This window comes from Drosophila mojavensis, unplaced genomic scaffold, assembly GCF_018153725.1.
Source record: "Drosophila mojavensis isolate 15081-1352.22 unplaced genomic scaffold, ASM1815372v1 contig_16, whole genome shotgun sequence".
Lineage (NCBI taxonomy): Eukaryota > Metazoa > Arthropoda > Insecta > Diptera > Drosophilidae > Drosophila > Drosophila mojavensis.
Window position 1 is genome coordinate 7,711,029 of NW_025318693.1, and position 21,113 is coordinate 7,732,141.

General features: G+C 40.9%; 1 protein-coding gene and 1 long non-coding RNA gene across 8 annotated transcripts in view; both read left to right on the top strand.

The window, feature by feature from the left end:
* Positions 1 to 19,302, top strand: part of LOC6573097 — a 32,367-nt gene extending 13,065 nt beyond the window's left edge. For 6 of the 7 annotated variants that reach the window (XM_001999152.4, XM_044007267.1, XM_032731928.2 and 3 more), the window contains 10 exons: positions 3,986 to 4,108; positions 4,768 to 4,907; positions 8,072 to 8,213; positions 12,707 to 12,889; positions 12,950 to 13,093; positions 13,152 to 13,412; positions 13,877 to 14,272; positions 15,047 to 15,387; positions 16,835 to 17,051; positions 17,242 to 19,302. In XM_001999152.4, the coding sequence (XP_001999188.2) occupies positions 3,986 to 4,108; positions 4,768 to 4,907; positions 8,072 to 8,213; positions 12,707 to 12,889; positions 12,950 to 13,093; positions 13,152 to 13,412; positions 13,877 to 14,272; positions 15,047 to 15,387; positions 16,835 to 17,051; positions 17,242 to 17,552 (2,258 nt within the window). In that variant the 3' untranslated portion in view covers positions 17,553 to 19,302. The remainder of the gene's footprint in view (positions 1 to 3,985; positions 4,109 to 4,767; positions 4,908 to 8,071; positions 8,214 to 12,706; positions 12,890 to 12,949; positions 13,094 to 13,151; positions 13,413 to 13,876; positions 14,273 to 15,046; positions 15,388 to 16,834; positions 17,052 to 17,241) is intronic. The other variant, XM_015166749.3, reaches the window with a different exon arrangement.
* LOC122756784 lies at positions 8,228 to 11,133 on the top strand. Its single transcript, XR_006356639.1, has 2 exons — positions 8,228 to 10,571; positions 10,644 to 11,133. It is a non-coding gene; the product is annotated as an uncharacterized LOC122756784 (long non-coding RNA).
* Positions 19,303 to 21,113: the final 1,811 nt, after the last annotated feature.

Consider the following 21,113-nt stretch of genomic DNA (forward strand, 5'->3'; position numbering starts at 1 on the left):
GGGGGACCCGCCCACCTAATCATAGAGTCCGGCGAGCTAGGACGAGCCGCCGTACTTGCGAGTGCGACTGGCGCCTTGGGTCGCGTTGATAACGAAAACTTTCACGTCCTACGCGCTTGTTTCACATTTCCCAGCGTCGGTTCGCATTAAGATGTGCTTTAATCTTTCATCTGTGGCTGGGCTGGGCTAGGCGGCAACAGTAGGCCTGGAGATGGAGGTGTCGGTGGCATGTTGTTGTCCTTGTGCCTTTGTCATATACGATGCCTTTTAGTGTCTTGCTTGAGCTGTAAAATTTAACTGGGGGCGACAGAATGCTGAACACTCGCACACGAGTGACTCAACAGTCCTTAACAATGGCTGAGTAGGCGGCACCATCTTCAACTCTCAGCCGCTTCAACTCTATGGCCTCATACACGCGCACAAGAAGCCGCAGGGTCGTTAATACCCTTCTTTTGGTTTACTCCCCTCGTCATACCCTGTAAACAACAACAAGGAAGCAAACAAGGATATGCCAGATGTGAATCTAAAAATAGAAACAATAAAAAAAGTTTTTGATAAACTCTTTGTTCGAGGATATATTTAGATTAGGAAAATAATTTAAATCACTTAAAATGCTTTAGTGCTTATTCGAGTGAGATTTCTTTAGCTACAGGGCATGGTATCTCGCTGGTCGTCTTGCGTTGCTTGCTCTCAATATTAAAACACTTCTGTGTGGCTGGTGGCGGTAGCTGTCGAGGTTTGTTCAGCTAAACAACCAGGTAAATGCTTACCAAAATTATGAAAAGTGAAAGAGTTATTATCATTTTATGTCGCATAAATTTGCATGAGCCGTCCAAGTGGAGTGCCTGCTGGGACTGCGTCCAAGGTAGGGCGCTCCTTAGCGGTCGTAAACTGTTGAGCAAACGTCGCCCGGCTACTGCTGCTGATTTAGGGGGACCATAAACGTGCATACGTGTAATGCGTACTTTGTGCCCAGTTACCGATGCTCCTGCCGGTGGGACTGTAACTGCGGCTCCTTAACAGAAGCATCTCTGCCTCTCTAATGGCCGCAACCAGTGCGCAATTACAATTATTAAGATGCTCCAGCAGGATTGTGATTCCAGGTTGTCAAAGTGCTTTATAATATGTTGGGGGTACAATTATCAAGTTCAGATTGCGCAATATTCAAAGGATCCCCATTCAAATCGTATTACAGTTGCAGTTTTGACAACTTCATGATAATATGATATGGCCTTTGTTATGCGACTATTCGCAATTCAATACACAAAATCGAACTATATGCCAGAGCGTGTTTGGGGCGGAAAATTGGTTTTCAATAATAGAAATGCTAGATGAACGTATACAAATGAATACAAATACATACAAATATACGCAAATATATACAAATTGTATATTATTCATGTGTGTGCCGCACATGTGCTACATACACTCACACACACACACATATGCATACATGTACCGCCCGCCATGCCGTTGGCGTTTTCTACTCGAATTGCTAGTCGCACTCGTAGCACACATTGTCAAACCACCTTCTATCCCCCTAATGCCCGTATTACCCCCTTTTTTGGCAGCCGTTGTAAGGCATTTGTTTTGTAGTGTAAACACTTACTCATGCATACACACATTTTCGCACACTTTTGCACACACAAGCACACACAGACACACATGGGCAAACAATTTGGGTAATGAAGTCAGTGGCTCAGAGGATGCCCCATCAACGTTGTCGCCTCTAAAGTGGATAAGAGAAATGTACAATAAACAGAAACAAATGGCACACCATTTTTTTCGCTGGAAAAGTGAAATAAAAAAAAAAGAAAAACACTTGAAAAATAATTTCACATGAAATTGAATGTCTGAGTTTGCTTAGGTGTCAAGTGTCAGTTAAGTTAGAAGACTGAACGATTGCATAATGGAAATTCAATTTACTTCAAGACTATTTTTCCATTAGACACTGCGGCATTACCTGCCACACTTCAGTGCGCATCAATTCCATTTCGTTTAACGTTCATAACAAACACAATTAATTTACTCGCTGTTGTATTTTGCTGTTACTTAACCACCGACAAAGCAATGAATTCAAAACCATTGCTCCAAATGACATTTCAATTGAAAAATACAGTAGCATTCTGTAAGACTTGTGCATTGTATAGAGAAGGACAAAATGAAAAAGTATATATATTTGAAGAAAAAAATATTCACAATATTCGACATGTCGATACCACATCTTCTTGCCACCATGTGGAGCTATTATAATTTAATTTAGCTTCATACAGTTTATTAATGTCAAATGCAATTCTTTGAAAAATAATAAAATTCTTGAATGTGTGCCAAATTTAATTGAATGATTTTTCTGTTGCCTTAAAAATACGAAACGATAAAATTGGTTGAATATGTTGACAGAAGCAAGAAAGAAGAGCAAACTTGATGAAACCGAAATGTGGATGCCCTTTGAGAGTAATATGAGAAACAAAGACTAAGATTTTCTATTAATTTGCTATAGAATTCTTCACATTGATGCAGTAAAAATATATATAATTTAAAAAGCTATGCAATATTTTAAATGATATCTATATCTACTGCATTAATAAATGAATTAATATGAAGAATTCTCAATAATATATTAACTATTCTTTAATTCGCCGAAAGCGACGAATAGGGAGAGCGAGCACAGGGCGAGCGAATACAGGGAGAGTGACATTATATCTCTTTCAACTACAACTTCAAATGTTGTTATTACAAGTTATTAGTATTTATTTAAAATGATTTACGAAGCAAATCGATATTGACATGTTATATGACAAAATAAATCTAAGCCCATTCAATGCAGTCAAACGAATAAATATTTTTTTATCAATACACTCACATTGAGATTTTCTAAAAGAACAACATTTAATTTTTGTTAAATTTAGTTTTTAATCCATCCGAATTCGAGTGCCAAAAGCATATTGGCGCTCATACCATTGATTTCGCTTTGAGCTGGGGATCTTTACTTTAACTAACAGTGCGGAATCCTACATGTAGCTGAATCAATGTTTGCATTTGATATGCGTTTTGTGAATGTTTTTTGTTTTTATACCCTGAACCCATTGAAAATGGGAAATCAGGGTATAATGGTTTTGTGAAAAAGTATGTAACGGGCAGAAGGAGGCGTGGCAGACCCCATAAAGTATATATATTCTTGATCAGCGCGACGAGCTGAGTTGATATAGCCCTGTCCGTCTGTCCGTCCGTCCGTCCGTCCGTCCGTCCGTCCGTCCGTCCGTCCGTCCGTCCGTCCGTCCGTATGAGTGCGTCGATCTCAGAAGTTATACGAGCTAGAGAGCTGAAATTTGGCATGCATACTCGTGTGTACCATACGCAGTACGAGTTTGCTTTATTTTTTCGATAATTCATCCGATAACTTTTTTATCGAGAATAATCGAAAAATCGGCATTGTTTTTTCAGCCTAATTTGAACATTTTTAGACCTGTAGTCTTCAAATTTTCGTTGTATATAAAGTTAATCGATACAAAGATTTTTTAATTTACAGATTTTGGATACCACGCCCCCTTAGCCCCAAATTTGTAAAAAACGCATTTCAAGTACTAGAGACTTGCGCTTTGGAATGTACACACATATTCATCATATGATTACACTTTGAAAGTTTCATTAAGATCTTATGTCTACAAAAGAAATTATTCAACAAATAAATTCTCATAATATTGCCCACACTGCAGCGCAGCCCAAGCGCAGTCGCTGCTTACTGCGCAGTTAGCAGAGCGCATGCTTATGCGTGCGTGTGGATGCATGTGTATGTATGTGTGCATAAAAATGCAGAATGATTAGAATATCAGCTTAGAGGGTTCAGGGTATCTCCTAGTCGAGCAGTCTCGACTAGAGCCTTCTTACTTGTTTGTTTTTAGTTTCTTTATTTCTCTTTTTGACTTTTGCTTTCTGTCTCATTCATATATTAATGCAGCCTCACTTTGGCAATGTTTTCTTTCAGCCCTGCTGGCGGCCACCTTGCGGACGTACCAGCGTGCCGGATGCGATTCAGAACAGCTGTCACTCAGCTGTCCACGTGGCACAAGCATTTCCATAGAGCTGGCCCAGTACGGACGAGCGGGCGGTAAGTTCGATTGTCACGTACGAATCAGCGAAGTGAATGCTGGACTGTAAGTGGCGACCGGAGTGGTGACGGTGCCGGAGGTGCAGTTGGGTCCGTCCAGCGTCAAGTGAACAGAACAACGGATGGTCGGGCCCTTCGACTGACTAGAGCGACTGCCAATATCGCAATTGATTGATTGTTGCCCAAAGTTTGTCCGTTACACGCGTCGATTGTACGCATTGTATTTTACTTATTTGTGTGCGCACGTGGCCATGTTTTGGCTCTCTGTGTACTTGTCGACGCCCCCTCGAGTGGCACTAGTTGTGGCAGTAGTTGTAGTAGTATGCACGCAAACAAGCAGACAATCACAATGAAAGCAAATGAGAAGCGAGCCGTGCTTCGCATACGCCCATATCGAGTATACGTACGGATGGACGTCCGTGGCGATTTTCAGAGATGCTCGCAGATTGAGTTGCGTTTGCATTGAACGCTATTTCCACTCGGCTCTGACCACATTCCACATGCCACTCGACCTCCGAAGACCACTCTGACCCACTTCACTCCACTTTGGCGCTACCCACTTTGCACCGCTTCGCATCACTTCAGCGTGCTTCGAAAAATCGACGACAACAATGCCAACAATAACAACAACAAATTTGCCCTCTCGTCCACTTGAACAGATTTATCCGACCACAGCTTGTGTCCGCCTGTGTCGCAGGAGGACCTCACCACGACCGGAAGTGCCGGCGATGCTGTCATCCACAGCGGCACAGAAATCGAAGTCAAACCGCCGGAAACGTGTACCGTAAGCCGATTACAGGTAAGCTGAATCAGTATAATTGCAATTCCATCATCGTCGCACTCATCATCGAAAGAAGGCTCAGCCATGTTCAGCACACGGCTGGCACCATACAGCCACACACACACACATTTATATATATATATATATATATATATACATATATACCCATAAACGTCCACTTATTCATATACATATGTATTAAGCTACCTATTACATACTGCAGGGACATCAGGCTGCTTCAACGACTCAGGTTCGCCTCGGCTTACCTTTTTCCTAAATGTATTTTTCCCATTTTCCGCACGATTCCACAGTGTGCATTCAAAGACATTGCCGTATATACAAGCGCGATAAAATAGCTTCCTTTTGGTCAGAACACACACACACGCACATACATCCAATCACACACACTCACACACCTCCAGAGCACATGTGAAAGAAGGCAGTTCAAATAAATCAGTGAAGTAGAACGATGCCATAAAAACAGCAATAATTCATAATGAAAATCGATTCGATTCACTTTGGCCAAGCTGAAGGCATAAATCATATAAATTTTTAGTTACTTACCCAGTCAAAGCTAAACCAACCCAGTATAGTATTTATAACTGCACACATTCACACACACATACGTGCATTTATGTTGGCGAACTCTCAAAATCGTTTAGTCCAATCTTTTTGGGCCATCATTAGACTAATACATATGTGTATGATTTTTCAGAAATTCTTAGCAGTAATATTAATTATCCAAAATATTTCACTATGTACATATGTAGAACGTAATCAGGAAATCAAAAGTCCTTAACTAAAGAGTCATAAATAATGATTTATCGATTGAGTGAAAATTCCAATTTTGAAATGAATCACCATATTGGCTTGCTAGGGCAATATGAGAAAACTCTACCAAATACAGAAACCAGAAAAATTCCATACATTGTTCAACATAATTTAGTTCAGCAAAAGTTGCCACAACATACTTGTGTGTGCATTGTATATGCATGAGAGTGTGTGTATGGATGCATATGTGTGTGTGTGTGTGAGTTGTGTGTGCTTGTACAGTGCAATTTGTCACATTTATGAGGTCGTTAGGTCTTCGCATGGAACAAAGTTGGCAACTTTAGTGGAGCCATTGCTGGGGTTAATTTTTCATTGAACCATATCCTTCAAAAATAGCTTGTGCTACAAAGCTGGCCGCCCGTTGCGTTTCATTGCGCACATCAATTGGAACTAAGACGATGACTTTATGTCTCATGTGTGATGTGTGACATGCGGTCGAGAGTAACCGCAACGGACACACGGCCGGGACATGATACTCACGCTTCATTTCCGGTGGCTTCTTAAAGCGGAACTAAATTGTACCCTAGCCACAATCTCGACATTTGACTCATTGCAGTTAAGCCAGCTAACGACATTTGCCAAGTGCGGTTGCGGCTCACCCGTAGAGCACTAAACGAGCATTGCGTATACGCTCGAGCGAAAATGGTAGCGAGTATAAACATATTATTATGCCTCACAGCTTGCACTCGTACATAAGCTGCCCTTGTCGATACACACACACACACACACACACACACACAGATACACAGACAATTGAATTCCTGAGAGAGTAAAACCTCAAAACACAATTAAGGCTCTTGCACATATCTGTGTGCGGTGTTCGATTTATTGAATACCTAACTAATTAACCATAAATTGAAATGTTTGACATATACTTAACCATCTATTGCCTATGTGCGGTATATTCTGCCCAATAGGATTTTAACTTAACTAACCTCACAATATTTAGCCACTAGCTTTAGTATGAAATTTAACTTGACAGAGAAGCTAATAATTTGAATTTGAATCATATATCATATTTTAAAAGCATAAAAGGAACATTAAAAGATCTACTACTAGTTTACTATTATTATTTAAAATTCTTCTTATATAACTCATGTCAATTGTCATGGCTCTCCATGACGTGCGTAGGGCACAAGTCATCGCCAATGTCTACATTTGATTGCTTTCACATTGGAAATTGTCATAAACTTCAACATTTAAAAACATATAAAACTGTAAAAGTCTTTGACCACATATATTTATTTTCCAACCCCCACCGAGCTGAAGTTTGTGATATTTGAGCTCTTTGTAAACAAGACGGTTTCTTTTGACTTGAATTCTTCGTAAGTTTGTTGATAGATTTTTTGCTTGGCAAAATGTTCAATGCGTTTTCTTTAATTTAACATAGAAAATTCTCAGTCAGCATTTTCTAATATTAAATATCATGAACTCTTACATATGTATTTTACAAAAACGTTTACAAGAGAATACATATTGGCCATGATATCAAACATGTCTGACTCCTCGACACAAATCCTCTTGCCTCTTTACACATTTTATATTCAGAATATATTTTCAAGCTAAGTAGATCAATTTCTTATTTAAAAGTAACAAATAAGCTGCTTTAAAAATCGATATATGATGTCTACCCGCGACCTAATGACATTTAAAGCTGTCTCGGTGACCAAGTATTTGCCTGCCACTCACAATTGACTTTAACACTGCGTTTCTCATTTATTTCTTTGGTTCTCTTATTTGCTCGTGTTAATTAAATGTAAGCCCACAGGAAAAGGTTTTTATTTTTTTATAGTCGATTTTGTGAGAATCATCCATTAAGTAATTGCTGAATTAAATCCATCTCAAAGCAATTTAAAGCGCTTAATCGGATTATAATTATTCACCTATGTAGAGCTCTCACTGGCCGAGCAATTGCTTAATTCAATGTAAACAGATTCTGCAAATTGCGCAACAACACGAAAGCTGCATGCAACATTACAGACATACATACATATGTACATATGTATATGCAACATCTGAATGGTGCTGCCGGTTTTATGCGCCTGTGGAATTGTCAAGGCTTATACAAAATGCATTCATAGCTTAATCTTGTAGGCGGACAGAGATTTACGACCTGCAGCTGAGGTGGCGCCACGCTAGTGCCATCGTCGCATTGCACTGTTGTTGTCTTGGCTGTTTTGTTCGCATTGGCAAGGATGCGGCTGCAGCTGCCATATGCGCCCAATAATCTATCAATAGCACCCTCATCGACCCCCAGCCACAACCAGGACACAGCACACACACACACACACACACACAAACACACCTTCCAGCACGATATCTTACTTCTGTGTGTATCTCTTTTCTTACAGTACGCCCTGCTGCAGACTGTGGTGGATGCCTGCCAAAAGAAGAGGCACTGTAAGTTCGCTGCGAATTCCAAAACGCACACAAGCACCGATCCCTGCTCGGGCATTCGAAAATTCGTCGAGATTGCCTACAAATGCCGTCCATGTAAGTATGCCAGCTCTTTTACCAGGTCAGTCCAGCCCCGTCCATACACTGGCTCTTCATCCCCCTGACAAAAAAAATAAAAGCGAGTATGTGCTACCGAGGCGACCAGGTTGGCGCTTTTGTCCTTGCCGCGTTAACCATACCATGATATATTTTATTTGCGCAGCGGCAAAAATAAATATTTGCCAGATGCAAAAGTGCCAAACATCAATTTAAGTTCTCAGGCAAACAAACAAATTTATTTTTACCAAAAGAAATAAGCCGTCATTTATTGAAGCCATGTGCAGATAACCTTCAAGCGCTGCAAAAAATATATTGCAAAAATCTTCTTAAAAGTTACAGAAGTTTTATGGATTTTTTGTATTTTTTTTTTTTTTTTTTAAATAAATTTTTAGTACATCAATTGGAGCTAAATCAATTTATATTTAAGGCAACGCTTATGTGTGCAATGAAATATCAAATCCCTTTATATAATAATCTATTTATTTGAATTATTTCACTTCTGCAATAGATGGGAAACGAAGTGTTTGTAGCTCTTATTGAAGCCAAATATAAGTGGGCACAAAATGGTTGTAGGATAAGTTATTATGCAGAGAAAGCTACTTATAATAAAAGCCTACAAGCCAGTGAGCAGAATGACCATTAAATAATTCACATTTCAGACTAAAGAGATATTTAAACATTTAATCATGCACATGTTATAAGCATTTAAAGCAACTTTTATACAGAAGTCAATTAAGCCCTGACCAAACAAGTATATACAGACAGTAGAGAAGGGCCCCCTTCACAGGTCACTCGTAACTAGCACCTGCATTTATATTAATAATGATCCAAGTTGAACGGACTGCACAACAGAAGGCACAATCATAATGTACTAAAATCTCTCATCTCACACTTGCACAATGGTGGCAAAACACAGAAAAAAAAAATAAAATAAAAAAATAAAAATAAAAAAATAAAAATAAAAATAAAAAAAAACAACAAAATTAATGAGCACTTCAACTCAACTAGAAGTTCGAGGCGATAAGAGTGGGCGGCAATGAGAATTGGGAAATGGAAAATGTGAACTGGGAACTGGGAACTGGCTGCAAATTCAGCTAGAAGCATAATGAAAAATGCAGCTGCGCTTTTGCGTTGTTTTTTTGCCTCTGCTTTAGCTTTAGCTTTAGCGAACATTAAAAATAGTTGAATAAACTTTTTGCTGAGATATTTGCATAGTTTTGCACTGTGCATTTTTTAGCGTGGCATCGCGATGGGCGAACGCCACCGGCGATTGGGCTAATGACACTCGATTATTTACGATCCACTAAGCAATTCATGTTTAATCGTAATCACTCGACAAACATAAGCCGATAAGCGAGCAGATGAACCACCTAAGTGCTGCTTCTCATTCCGGGGCACTTGACTTTCAGATTCAGATTCCAATTCACCTGGAACAAAGCGGCGTCGAAATGGTGCTGTTGCCAATGGCTGCAGCCATTGGATGAAAGTCGTTAAACGAGTTCTTAATGCCTCGCTCAGACAGTTCAATTCGACGGTATTCAGATTCTAGCTGCCAGTGCACACAAAGCCCTATGCATTCCTTGTAATTCTTTGGTAATTTGCGTCAGCCTTTTATCCATTTCCAGCATTTTTGCAGCTATGCTAGAATACTTTTTACTACACTCGAGACTGGCATTATTCCTTTGCTACGAAATGCGTAACATTGCGGACAAGATACAAAAAGCAATCGCAATAAGTGTTTATATTCTTGACCAGATTCAAGTTGCTGGAGTCGCAGGCATCTGTTTCTTAACTTCAAATATATCCTTTTATTTTGAAGAAGATGGGCTGCATATTTTCACAGGCAGAAAATAGTAAATTGTAATTCCATCATATATGATATATATGCATATGGAAAACGAACTTGAATGTAGCTTGAAAATGTTAATTTGCCTTTGAATCAGCTGTCAATTTTATAAAATATTTATGTGACTATGGATCGGATCAATATCATTCTTGCATATCATACTAGTCTGTAAATTATATTGGATCTTAAGTTACGACATGAGAGGGTATTTACGCTTCGCATTAAAAAAGGGAGTTGTTCAATTCCATTTTTGTTTTTGTGCCGGCTTTTTTTATTTTTTTTTTTTTTTTTTTTTTGACAAGTGACGCAGATGTTATCTTGTTAAAAAGCACACAAACACACCAAAGAAGTGAAGCAAACAGGAGAGAGACAAAAGAGGAGCGCCGCATTCAAATTAGAAAAGGGAAATGCACAGCGGGTTGAAAAAGGGCAACTTGTACTTGGTCCGCATAGCTGAGTACACTGAAGCTAGCTGGCACATGGTGGCCTACAGCGGGGGCTTGGCTGAGGTAATATAATTAAGGAGAGCCGAGTTTTTTTTTCTAAATTGTCTGTTATCTTTTGCTCATTATGGACACCAGCGACAAGTAATAAAACTGCAAAGTACGAGTGGAAAACGTTGAAAAATTACGGCCTGGTTATGTGAGTGGGAGCAAAAGCTACAGCATGCCCCCAGGCTTGAAGCGCATGCCCATACCCATGCTCATGCCCATGCCCATGCCAAAACGAAGCTCGAGGCAAGCAATGCACAGCACGGCAAGCCCAGCTGGCGCATGGGCCATGGGCAGGAAGGCAGCCGGAGAGGCGCGTGCCAGACGGCACATTGTGGTCATAAAAATATGGCAATTTTCAACTTTTCTCACGTCTCTCCATAATAAAACGTGCACTCGCACTCTTAAGAGGAGCAAGGAATCACAGTACCCAATACGAGACCCGTGCACGTATCATGTGGGAGTCAGATCCGCAAGGCCGGGGCAATGCAGCAAATGCCAGAGGCCCAGGCCTGTAAACAGGCTATGCAAATATTTACCAAATTTATTAAAGTTCATCTCGGACCGAGCTTTCACCACAGACATTTCTCTTCCTATGCATCAAATGTACATCTATGCGTATGTATGTATGTACGTAAATATGTATCTACATATATATGTGTGAGCATGTACTTGTGTATGTACATACATTTCATATATTTGTTATGCGAAACATTTTAAGGTGGCTGTCAAAGTGCACAGCAGAAGAAAAAGAGCGCCGCCAGCCCAATTCATAATTGCTTGAGCTTCGTCCTTTTCTGCTTGCTTTGGGCGAAACGAGCAAAAGAAGGAAATATCTTGGAAATCTTAGTCGACTGTACCTCGACAATTGCAAATCTCAACTTGGCTGACTTCCAACAGTTTGCTTTGTGAGACGTTAGTATATACATATGTGCATGTTAGTGTAGTGGTAAATTACTGAGCATGTGTGCCATTGAGAGCACACATACATATACACATGTGTTGTGTCGACTATCCATGCTCGACAAATGCCTTTAGATATTGAGGATACATAGTCAAACAAAGTAATTGGATATTAGACTTTTATTTGATAAATTTCACCATGACATACGAGTAATTACTTTTGCACAATATTGATGCAAAAAAAAAAAAATAAAAAAAATAAATAAAAAAAAATGAAAACTTTGTGGCCGATACAAAGGACTCGAAATAACATAGAATTGATACTAATTAAATTAAATTATATTTTAGGAATAACCCTTCTGAAATTTGAGACGTGATCGATTTTAAATTCATTGTTAAAGTCATCTCTCTCTCTCTATTTGATTATGTATGTGTTTCATCAAGTGTGAAAAATATATTTCATTTATTATCTCATATTTAAATGAAAATAAAGAATACATTGACTTTCGTTTTGTATAAAAAGTGAATACACTTTTTTCGTATTAATATTTCGCGCATACGATTCCTGTCACATTTGTGCAACATTTCCAAGCCAGTGGATGCTTTATGTTTAAATTATCAAAATAACCACATTTGCATCCCTGATTTTATTATAGAAATTATTTTGAATTTAAATTGACAACTTAAGCTCGATGAAACGTGGCGTATACGTAATTAATACAAATGAAATACATATAAACTTTTGTGCTCGCAAAGCAAATATTTAGTTTTCTTTTTCACTTGTTTATTTTCACTGTTATAATGACTGTAAATTGAATATGGCAATTCGAGTTGCCAGCTATCTGAAATTTGTATTAATTAAATAGCATCGAACACAGAAATGTAAGCAATTAGTTGCATATGCATCAACAAATCTGTTAAAATGTCACTGAAGTCTCAAAAAAAGAGTTGCAAATGAAAGTTTGTTTAAAAGTTTTTAATATTTTTGTAAAAATATATATGTAAATTGCTTCCTTATTTACTTACATACATTTATTTAAGTACATATATATAAATTATTCATATATTGTATTTTTGAGAGCGTTTTTCACATGAATGCCACAGCCACAACTCCCCGTCTGCAAATTCCAATGAACGCATCACAATCGTGTTTTTCTGCTGGTGAACATTTTTTTCCGAATTATTTTAATGGCTTTTGCTGTTTTTTTTTTTTTTTTTTTTTTTTTTTGCATTTTCCATCATCCATAAAGACGAATTCCGGAGCAAGTTGGCCTGCGAAAATGACAACATGCCGCTGATGTGCAATCCATACTCACGCATCGCCATCTACAGTGCTTCCTTTGGACACACGGAGCGGGAGACTGTGCAGTGCGGTGGACCGGGGACGCCGCCCGGCACCGTACGGATCAATCGGGAAGAGAATAGCCAGCCCAGTAAGCAGCAGCCGCAAAAGCCATACATGAGTTCATTGATCCAGTTTTTTTATTTACCAGCCTGCCTTGTGTCCTATGCCACCGAGACTGTCATGCAAATCTGTCATGGACGACGACGCTGCTCGGTGGCCGCAGACGCCGGCACCTTTGGACGTCCCTGCAAGGCCGATGTGCGCATGTATCTGAAAGTCGTTTACACATGCAGTAAGTCCTTAAGCCTCACATTTAATTCAACTGTCAGCTAATTCACACTTTTTCGCAGTACCCCGCAAAGTACTGAAGGATCGCTATGAAACAGCTGCGGAGGCGGACGAGCCGCAGCAAACAGACCTGGACATGGACCAGGATGAACTATATGACGAGGATCAGTTCTACAAGGAGTCGGAGGCGATTCCACCGGCACCGAAGCTGCAGGGCGCCAACGTCGGTCGTTCCTTTGACTTTGACACCAACAACGTTGGAGAAGAGGCAACGAGCACACTTCTGCCCCCACTGCTATCGCGCAACGATGGCTCGTTAGAAGGTAAGTGTTTGGGGAGCGCAAGGTCATACAGAGACTCGCAGAGATTTCAGGAATCGGTGCCTGGGGCGAACTATAGGTCCATAATTTGATTTCACTTTGCGTGCTCGTATCACTTTTTAATGGAGTCTGTCGCATCGGTATGTGCCATGCCGTTCAGTTGCTGCAAAGTGCCTCCCCAGCGCATGGCGCATACATATTTTAAGAGCATGCCCATCCGTCTTCATTAGCCAGCTGAGTTACTGGCGTTTGAGCCAAACGCTCGTACGGCTCGCATCCATTCAAGCCGTGCATTATCTATAGTAACATTAAGTAACGTCAAATCATGTTTGCTGACGACGTTGCGCCCGGGATATTCCCGTTTGCCCCTGATGGATGCAAGCCCGCCAGAGCTGTCAGAGCTTTCGCCAAAAAAGTGAAAAAAAAAGTACACAAAATATGTGCTCACCCAATGGCATATTTCGCAGAGCGTCTGCAGGCATCAGTGCGACTGTTGAACCGCATAAAAATGTCATTCAACAAGCAATTGGTAACTGAGTCGGCTACAACCACAGCAGTGGCCAGTGAGCACATCAGCACAACCGCTGAGGGGGCTTCAATTATAGATAATGAGGATAGCACCATTGAGTTGGCGACCGAAGGCTCGGACATCGGTGCCGGGAGCGGGACCGGGACCGGGACCGAGACCGCCAATACAAAATGGAGCTATGAGAAGGGCAACTACTTCTATCGCCGCAAGTGCCAGATGGTGGATGACTGGGGTACAATAGGTTTGAACTGCACCGAAGAGGACATCGTCACTGAACGTGTCGAAGTGGTTGGTTTCTTGGCAAATTGGCTGCACACCTATCTGCACATTCGAAGTGAGTTCGAGATCCTGTCCTCTTATGCTATCCCTAGCATGCCGTTCGTACAGTTAAGGCTTTCATGTGTAACTAATCGAAGTTTTTGTTCGCTTACACACACACATACGCGTCCACAAAGTCACATTCACCGGCACACAAGTTCGCTGACTAAAAGAACAACAACAGCTATGTCACGTCTCGCAGCACTGCAGACGATGTTCGACAAAAAAATATATATATGTATATATATTTATATATATCAACATATATATACATCTTCCCGCTTTACCATTTCCATGTCTCAAAAAGCAACTCGGCTGTCAGCTCAGCGTCTGTCATCAACAGAGCCGAAGAGAGGGCAACAGCGTTTGGACTGTGACAGCGGCTGCGGCTGCAGTTGCGGCAGTGGCTGCGGTAGCCAACACAAAGTTGCATGTGCTGCACGTTGCACCCAGCTCGTTGCTTGCCACATGGTAAAGTTTTTGATTTCGTTTTACTCATAAACAAAGTCGCCCGATTAAAAGTTTAGCTCACTACTTTCCGCCCACGCAAATGCAGACAACGCGTTGACGAGCACACAAAGTCAGTGAAGATCAGCCATGTGGAAAACTCATCATGCTGCTCCGCCAGGCTTACACTAACTATGTACAGGCTACGACGCGCCGTTCGGCTGTTGTTGCTGTACGGAAATTAGGAATTTATATACCAAGCCTCAAAATAAGTTATTTACATTACTTTTTGCTTTTGCTTTTTCTCTTTGCCTTTGCCTTTGCCGCTCACTTTGGCATGCAGAGCACCAGGAACAGTTTTACCTGTATCTAATCATATCGGTGACAGCGGGCGTTCTCCTGTGCCTAACGCTTGTCATCGGCCGACTCACCCTGCAGCGTCGGGGCAGCCGTTTGAAGAGGAGCTCCAGTGTCAGTGGCGTGGCGAAAAACTTTGCAGAAACTCCAATCGATGGCACAGGTGGAAGCGGCGCTGCTGGCGGAGGGGCCGGCAGTAATTTCCAACAGATGGCAACAGGTGAAACCCATCTGGGCGACACTTTCGGTGACGACATCTCCGACATCGATGTCGACGTTGACTTAACAGCTCCGATGCCATTGTCTAGTCTATCATCACGGAACGAGGTGAGTTGCAATTGGAATTGCTTAACAAAGCATGGCATGACCATGATTTTCGAAAATCCTTCTGCAGACTTGGGCATGAAATGGGGTTCAACTCGGGTTTAGCTTAGTCGGGTGCTCTACTGTTTAGACGTGCAATTACAGCTAGCTAAGCATACGGTAATTAGTTAAATCACCTTTCAATAGCTGCTAGGAGCTCTACAAAACTCTATTCTACTCGACTCTTTTCTGCTCCAGCCCCGAGGTAGTGGCCTGGTCATTACCTGTAGTCATTACCTAAGGTAAATAAACATCTCTAAATATGGAAATTTCATTGTTCTGGCTTAAGCCAACAATAGACAACGAGGGCGCATCAAAAGCAACGGGCTTGTTGTGGTTCTGTTGAAAGGAAATGAGAGGAAACGGGCGCCATGGAAGTTCCCTTGCCATTTAACCCATTTTGGGCCAAACAAAAGCGAGGAGTCTTTAAATCGCCTTCTGCCCAAACCCTAAACACCCGACACGCAGCCCCCTTGTCTTTCAACTCCCACCTCCGTTGGGAAAAATGCTAGTAGCCTTGCTCCGAATGCTCGTTGCAACAATTTTTGTACTTTTTGTTGTTTATTTCATGGGATCTGGGCAGTAACAAAACCATTGCCGCCTTATACAACCATAAGTACAATGTATATATATCCCGAATATATATACACACGTATATATGCATGATGGGGAGAGCATTCTGATGGTTTGTCGGACTGAGTTGAAGGGTTGAAAATGAAAATTACTGCACCTGTACAGCTTGGACAGTCGCCTGAGGGACTTTTCCACATAAAAGATGAAAATACCAAATACAAGCTCAAATGCAAAGATGTTTGCAACAATACAGAGCCGTCGATTTCATGTACCGTCTGTAGATTATTTTTAAGTCGGTTTGATTGAAAGAAGTTTACACAAGCTCAACCATAAGTACACGAACTTAAATCGACGGACAATAAACAATTTACAAGATGAAAGATGGACGAGTCCTTGAACGTCCATAACCTATGTAGCTAGAGTCTTTACATTTATGAAATGCAACTCAAGGAATTATTTTGATTTAAGAACATTTACTCAACCTGAACTGCGCACTCTGATTAACTTAATATGAAGATTTAAAATGCAGAAAGCTGTGAGGGCCACTAAGGTTACATATTTGCTCGTATGCTACGTACATTTTTTCTGATGGCCACCGATTGGGGGGCGGTGAGCAAGGTGAGCAAGGTGAGCAAGGTGAACACGGTGAGCCAGGTATCTGGTGTCTGGGCCTGCGTCATTTTCAATTGCAGGAATAAATGAGCAGCAGCTTAACTTTACTTTACTGTGCTCTGCCCTTTCATATCCTTTGTCGTCACCGTCAACAACTCGGCATCTCATCTGCATGCGGCACAAAATGGCATTCGCAACCGTCGGGCATGGGCCAAACAAACAAAAGACCTCCTACATGACATACGCACCAACGCCCAACTGTAGCTACGCTGGCTTAACAGGCGCTCAACCACACTCGCATCCACTGCCAGTGCCACATCCACATCCACATCCACATCCACATCCATCCTCTACGGCAACCAGTGTGCTGATGGCACCGCACACGCAGCCCAACATTTACACCAGCATGGGCCACCCAGCTGTGAGCGGAGCAATGACCATAGGTAAGTAGCACAGAGTGTAGTGTATATTTATATTAAAGAGAATGCCGTTAACTGCGATGCATAATTAAATACGTAATTAAAGTGAATTTAATGTTCATTTGTTACATATAAATTTGTCGTGTTAATATATAATCGCCGTTCCCATAATATCCATATCTATATACATATATATATATGCGTCTCTTCACAGGTCCTCACATGCTGGGCCCCTCAAGCTTGGGCGGCGTATCGCCAGCTTATCTGAGTGGCACCATCATGGTGCCCGGACACCAACACACGCACGGCGGCACCCTGCGTCGCACTCTAATACCAACCAGCATGGGTCTGATGAGTGCGCCCTCGCCGCCGCCGGCGATGCTGGGCGCAGGAGGCGGCATGACGCTGCCGCCGCACTCGATGCCCGCCACCAGCGGCAGCGGCGTCTACTACGATAGCACAGTGCCACGCAGTCTGGCGCGCGGCATGTCCACGGAGAGCGGCGGGCAGTATTTCCTGGGATGACACTCGCTCAACCGCAAGGCTTCACTGCCCGTTGCCATTGCGGTGCGGCCTCAGCCGCACTTGAACTTTAACATGCTGCCAATGTCGGCGACTGTGGGCTTGGGCTCACCCTTGGTGACGGAGTCCAGTGGCAGCCGCGCGGGCACGCCCACCAATGCTAATGGTAACAAAACGGATATACCAGCAATCACTGTGACGGCCTCGCCAGGGCCGGCCTCCATTCTGCTGGGCAACATGAAACCGCCGAATTCTGGCACTGACACTCGTGCGACCACGCCCACCGGTAACAGCGGCATGCCAATGTCCTCGTCTGGACGGAGCCAATGTTTCTAGGATCAGCTTAACAGTTCAGCAATCGATTTCAATTGTCTCTCTGAAACTGATCGGAGCCAAGGACCAGTGGACGAAGATCTATTCTACTTGTAAATAGCATAAAGACTCAATTGTCGCCCTGTTTTCCAATTCAAGTTAGTAAAATTCGAAATAACAATTTAAGCATATTTCTGCGATTAACCATAAATGAAGACGTTCAGAGGCTACCCTGTAATCATAACCAAATCAAATTACCTTCAAAGGGCTAGAATAGGCATGGATACTCGACACACGAACTCGTGCAACCGAGCATTTCCAATCGTTTTAATGCATCTAGAAAATTCAACATATTTAGCATCAATTTTAATGCCATTGAACAAAACGTATATTGAAGTCTCTCAAATACATTGGTATACTTAGAGTAATACAGTTTATAAATATAAATATATATATATATATATATGATACTCATCTTTCAAGAATTTCTAGTCTTAAGCGCATGAGGTTACATTAAGAGCATGAGATTAATTTTATTTGCCTTAAAACCAAAAGTGGTAAATTATAGAAAAACCCAGAAAATACTCTAAATTTGTATATCTAAAGTCTAAAGTAATCAAAGTTACAAAGTAGAAGAACATCAAAACAGTAATTCAATATACGAATTCTACAATCCGAAAAATTAAACTCTGCAGTGTCAGCGCAATAGAGTTACATAGAGTATAATGAAGAAGAACAAATACTTTATATATGTATAAACTTGTGACTAAGAGATGATTTAATTTATTAATCCGCCGAAAAGGAAACGTTACTTATTATTCGTAATAATAGCAGCCTTGAAGGAATCTTTGAGATCCATCAGAGCCGTAACAGATGTATTTGGCAAATTTAATCGAGCGTCAGGTTTCAAAGACCAAAAGCTGATTTTCTAGAGAAATATGTGCTTCAATGCAAGTGCACAATAAATACATCAATTACTACAAAAGAAAATATCCGTTCACATAATGAATGTGCTATCAATGTTAAATATAATCGTTCATAGTGAATCGTAACACATACCAGAAAAAATAGTTGAGAAACTTTAGAGATTGTTAAACGTACACAAACGCAAACACACACACATACCCAAGAGCGCCAAATAACTGCGTCTCTTTGCATTGGAGATGGAATTGTTTCCCATTCAGTCCAAAACCAATTTAATTTATTGTTTATAGTTGCATAGAGGCAAGAGCATAACACTATCTTAGATATGCTCAATGGCAGACCAGATCAAATATTGTTTAATAAACCAAATGGGATTATTCAGTTCGTAAAACAACAAATTGAAACCAATTGTCAACAACTTTGTTATTAATCGTTTATAATTTTTGGGGTTAAGATGTGAAACAGGGTAATAAACGAATATACGTATTATTATTAAATAAATTATCTGTGTTCTTGATACGGTGAGTATGTGTCGGAGTGAGAAGGCGTCAATCGAATCCAATACACAAATCGAATCATAGAAAAGTGATTGGCAAATGTGAGTGAGTATATTGGTGTTGGGGTATGTCCGTCTGCCTGTGTGAGCACAGAGCAATTCGCCGCAATTGAAGGTAGAAAATTGAAATATGAAGCATATGCTGCTGTGATTGCTACTCTCGACTCTAACAGTGACGTGGCAAAATAGAAAAAAAATTGTTTTTTGATATACCAGGTAAAGCGCAAATAAAGCTAGAGATGTATGGGCAGAGTGTGGAATTTAAGCTATGGCAGACAGCCCCCTCTAAAAATATATAAAAGAGCGAGTCAGAGACGTGCAGCTCGAAATGAATACACATGATGAATGATTCCGACGAAAAAATATAAAGGCGATTACTATGTCCCTGTGACATAGTAGAAGCTAAGAGCCAGCTAAACATTTTACAGCTGAAATACTACTATCGGATAAAGCAATATAATCCCATATTTGCCAGCTATCCAGCTATCCAAATATCTTGCTTTTTTAATTAAGTGAATCCTTTGTGGATTGCTCATTCTCATTCAATTCATAATTTCATCTGCTGCAGCATTTCTCTCTTAAACACTCGGAGTAGAGCAACAAAATATATGTAGATACCGATATGCTGCATGACGAATAATAATACGAAATAAAAGGTTCGTTTTGTGTCTGACTCGTTTGGAGCCGAGTTCGATGATGTCTAATGGACTGCAATTGATTATGTCTGTCTATAATGATGAAGCAGCTCGACCAAACAATAAGTATGCCAAGTGATTGACTGCTCTCGTTATGAAAATGTATTCACGAGCATTTTCTTTCTTGGCAGTGGCACGGCCAAAGTTAAGGGTAATGACGACGTACCAAAACCCTCCCAAGCCGCCCAACCACCCTGCCACCCAGCCACCTATTTGGCAATAAGTTGTTAATGGCTCTGCGGCACAAGTGGACGATCCTTGTAAGTATATTGAGGGAAAACTTCACCATTTGCAGCACTAGCACAGGGCTAATTATGATAAGTGGCTGCAAATAGTTGTCGCTGACAGCCGGAGCAATTTGGAGTAACGTTGCCAGCAGTGACCAAGCTATCTTTCCACGAACTGTGAATCACGAACAGACGCTAGAAGGATATTCCCTGAGAGGCTGGCACCAGTCGACCAGCGACGCAAACAAAAGTTTTTCAATTAAAAACGTTAAATAGCCACAAGCACTTAGCAATAAATTCCTGCTGCGTATGGAGTGGAGTCGACAATAAAACACCTAATGAAACGCCATTGCCTAAAAACAACAATAATTATAAGTCGAAATTGAAAAACATAGACGTAGTTATAAACAAGGCTCTTAAATTACATCCAATCTATGTTGGCAGAAAGAATTTCTTATATATTCCGCTCTCTCTCTCTCTCTCTCTATCTGTCTCTCTCTGAAATTAGAGCCCATCGTAAATACATACATATGTTTATATGTATGTACTGTGTCTATTTCGTATATAGATAATAATATATTGTATGTTCAGAGTTTGATTCCGCGAACAGCGGGGCGTATACGGGTTTTATGCAACAATTTAATGAATCCGCTGTTTAAATGCTGACAAAACCATAAAACAAGATTTGAATGGCCAGCAATAACAGCATTCACAACAACAACAACTGATATATCTGCACATATTTTTATACACATGTATATGCGCGCAGATAGAGATATATGTATGCTATATGGCAGCTACATTCAGAGGCGTAGCAAGGACTTGCTGTAGGGGTAAACAGAAAAAAAAT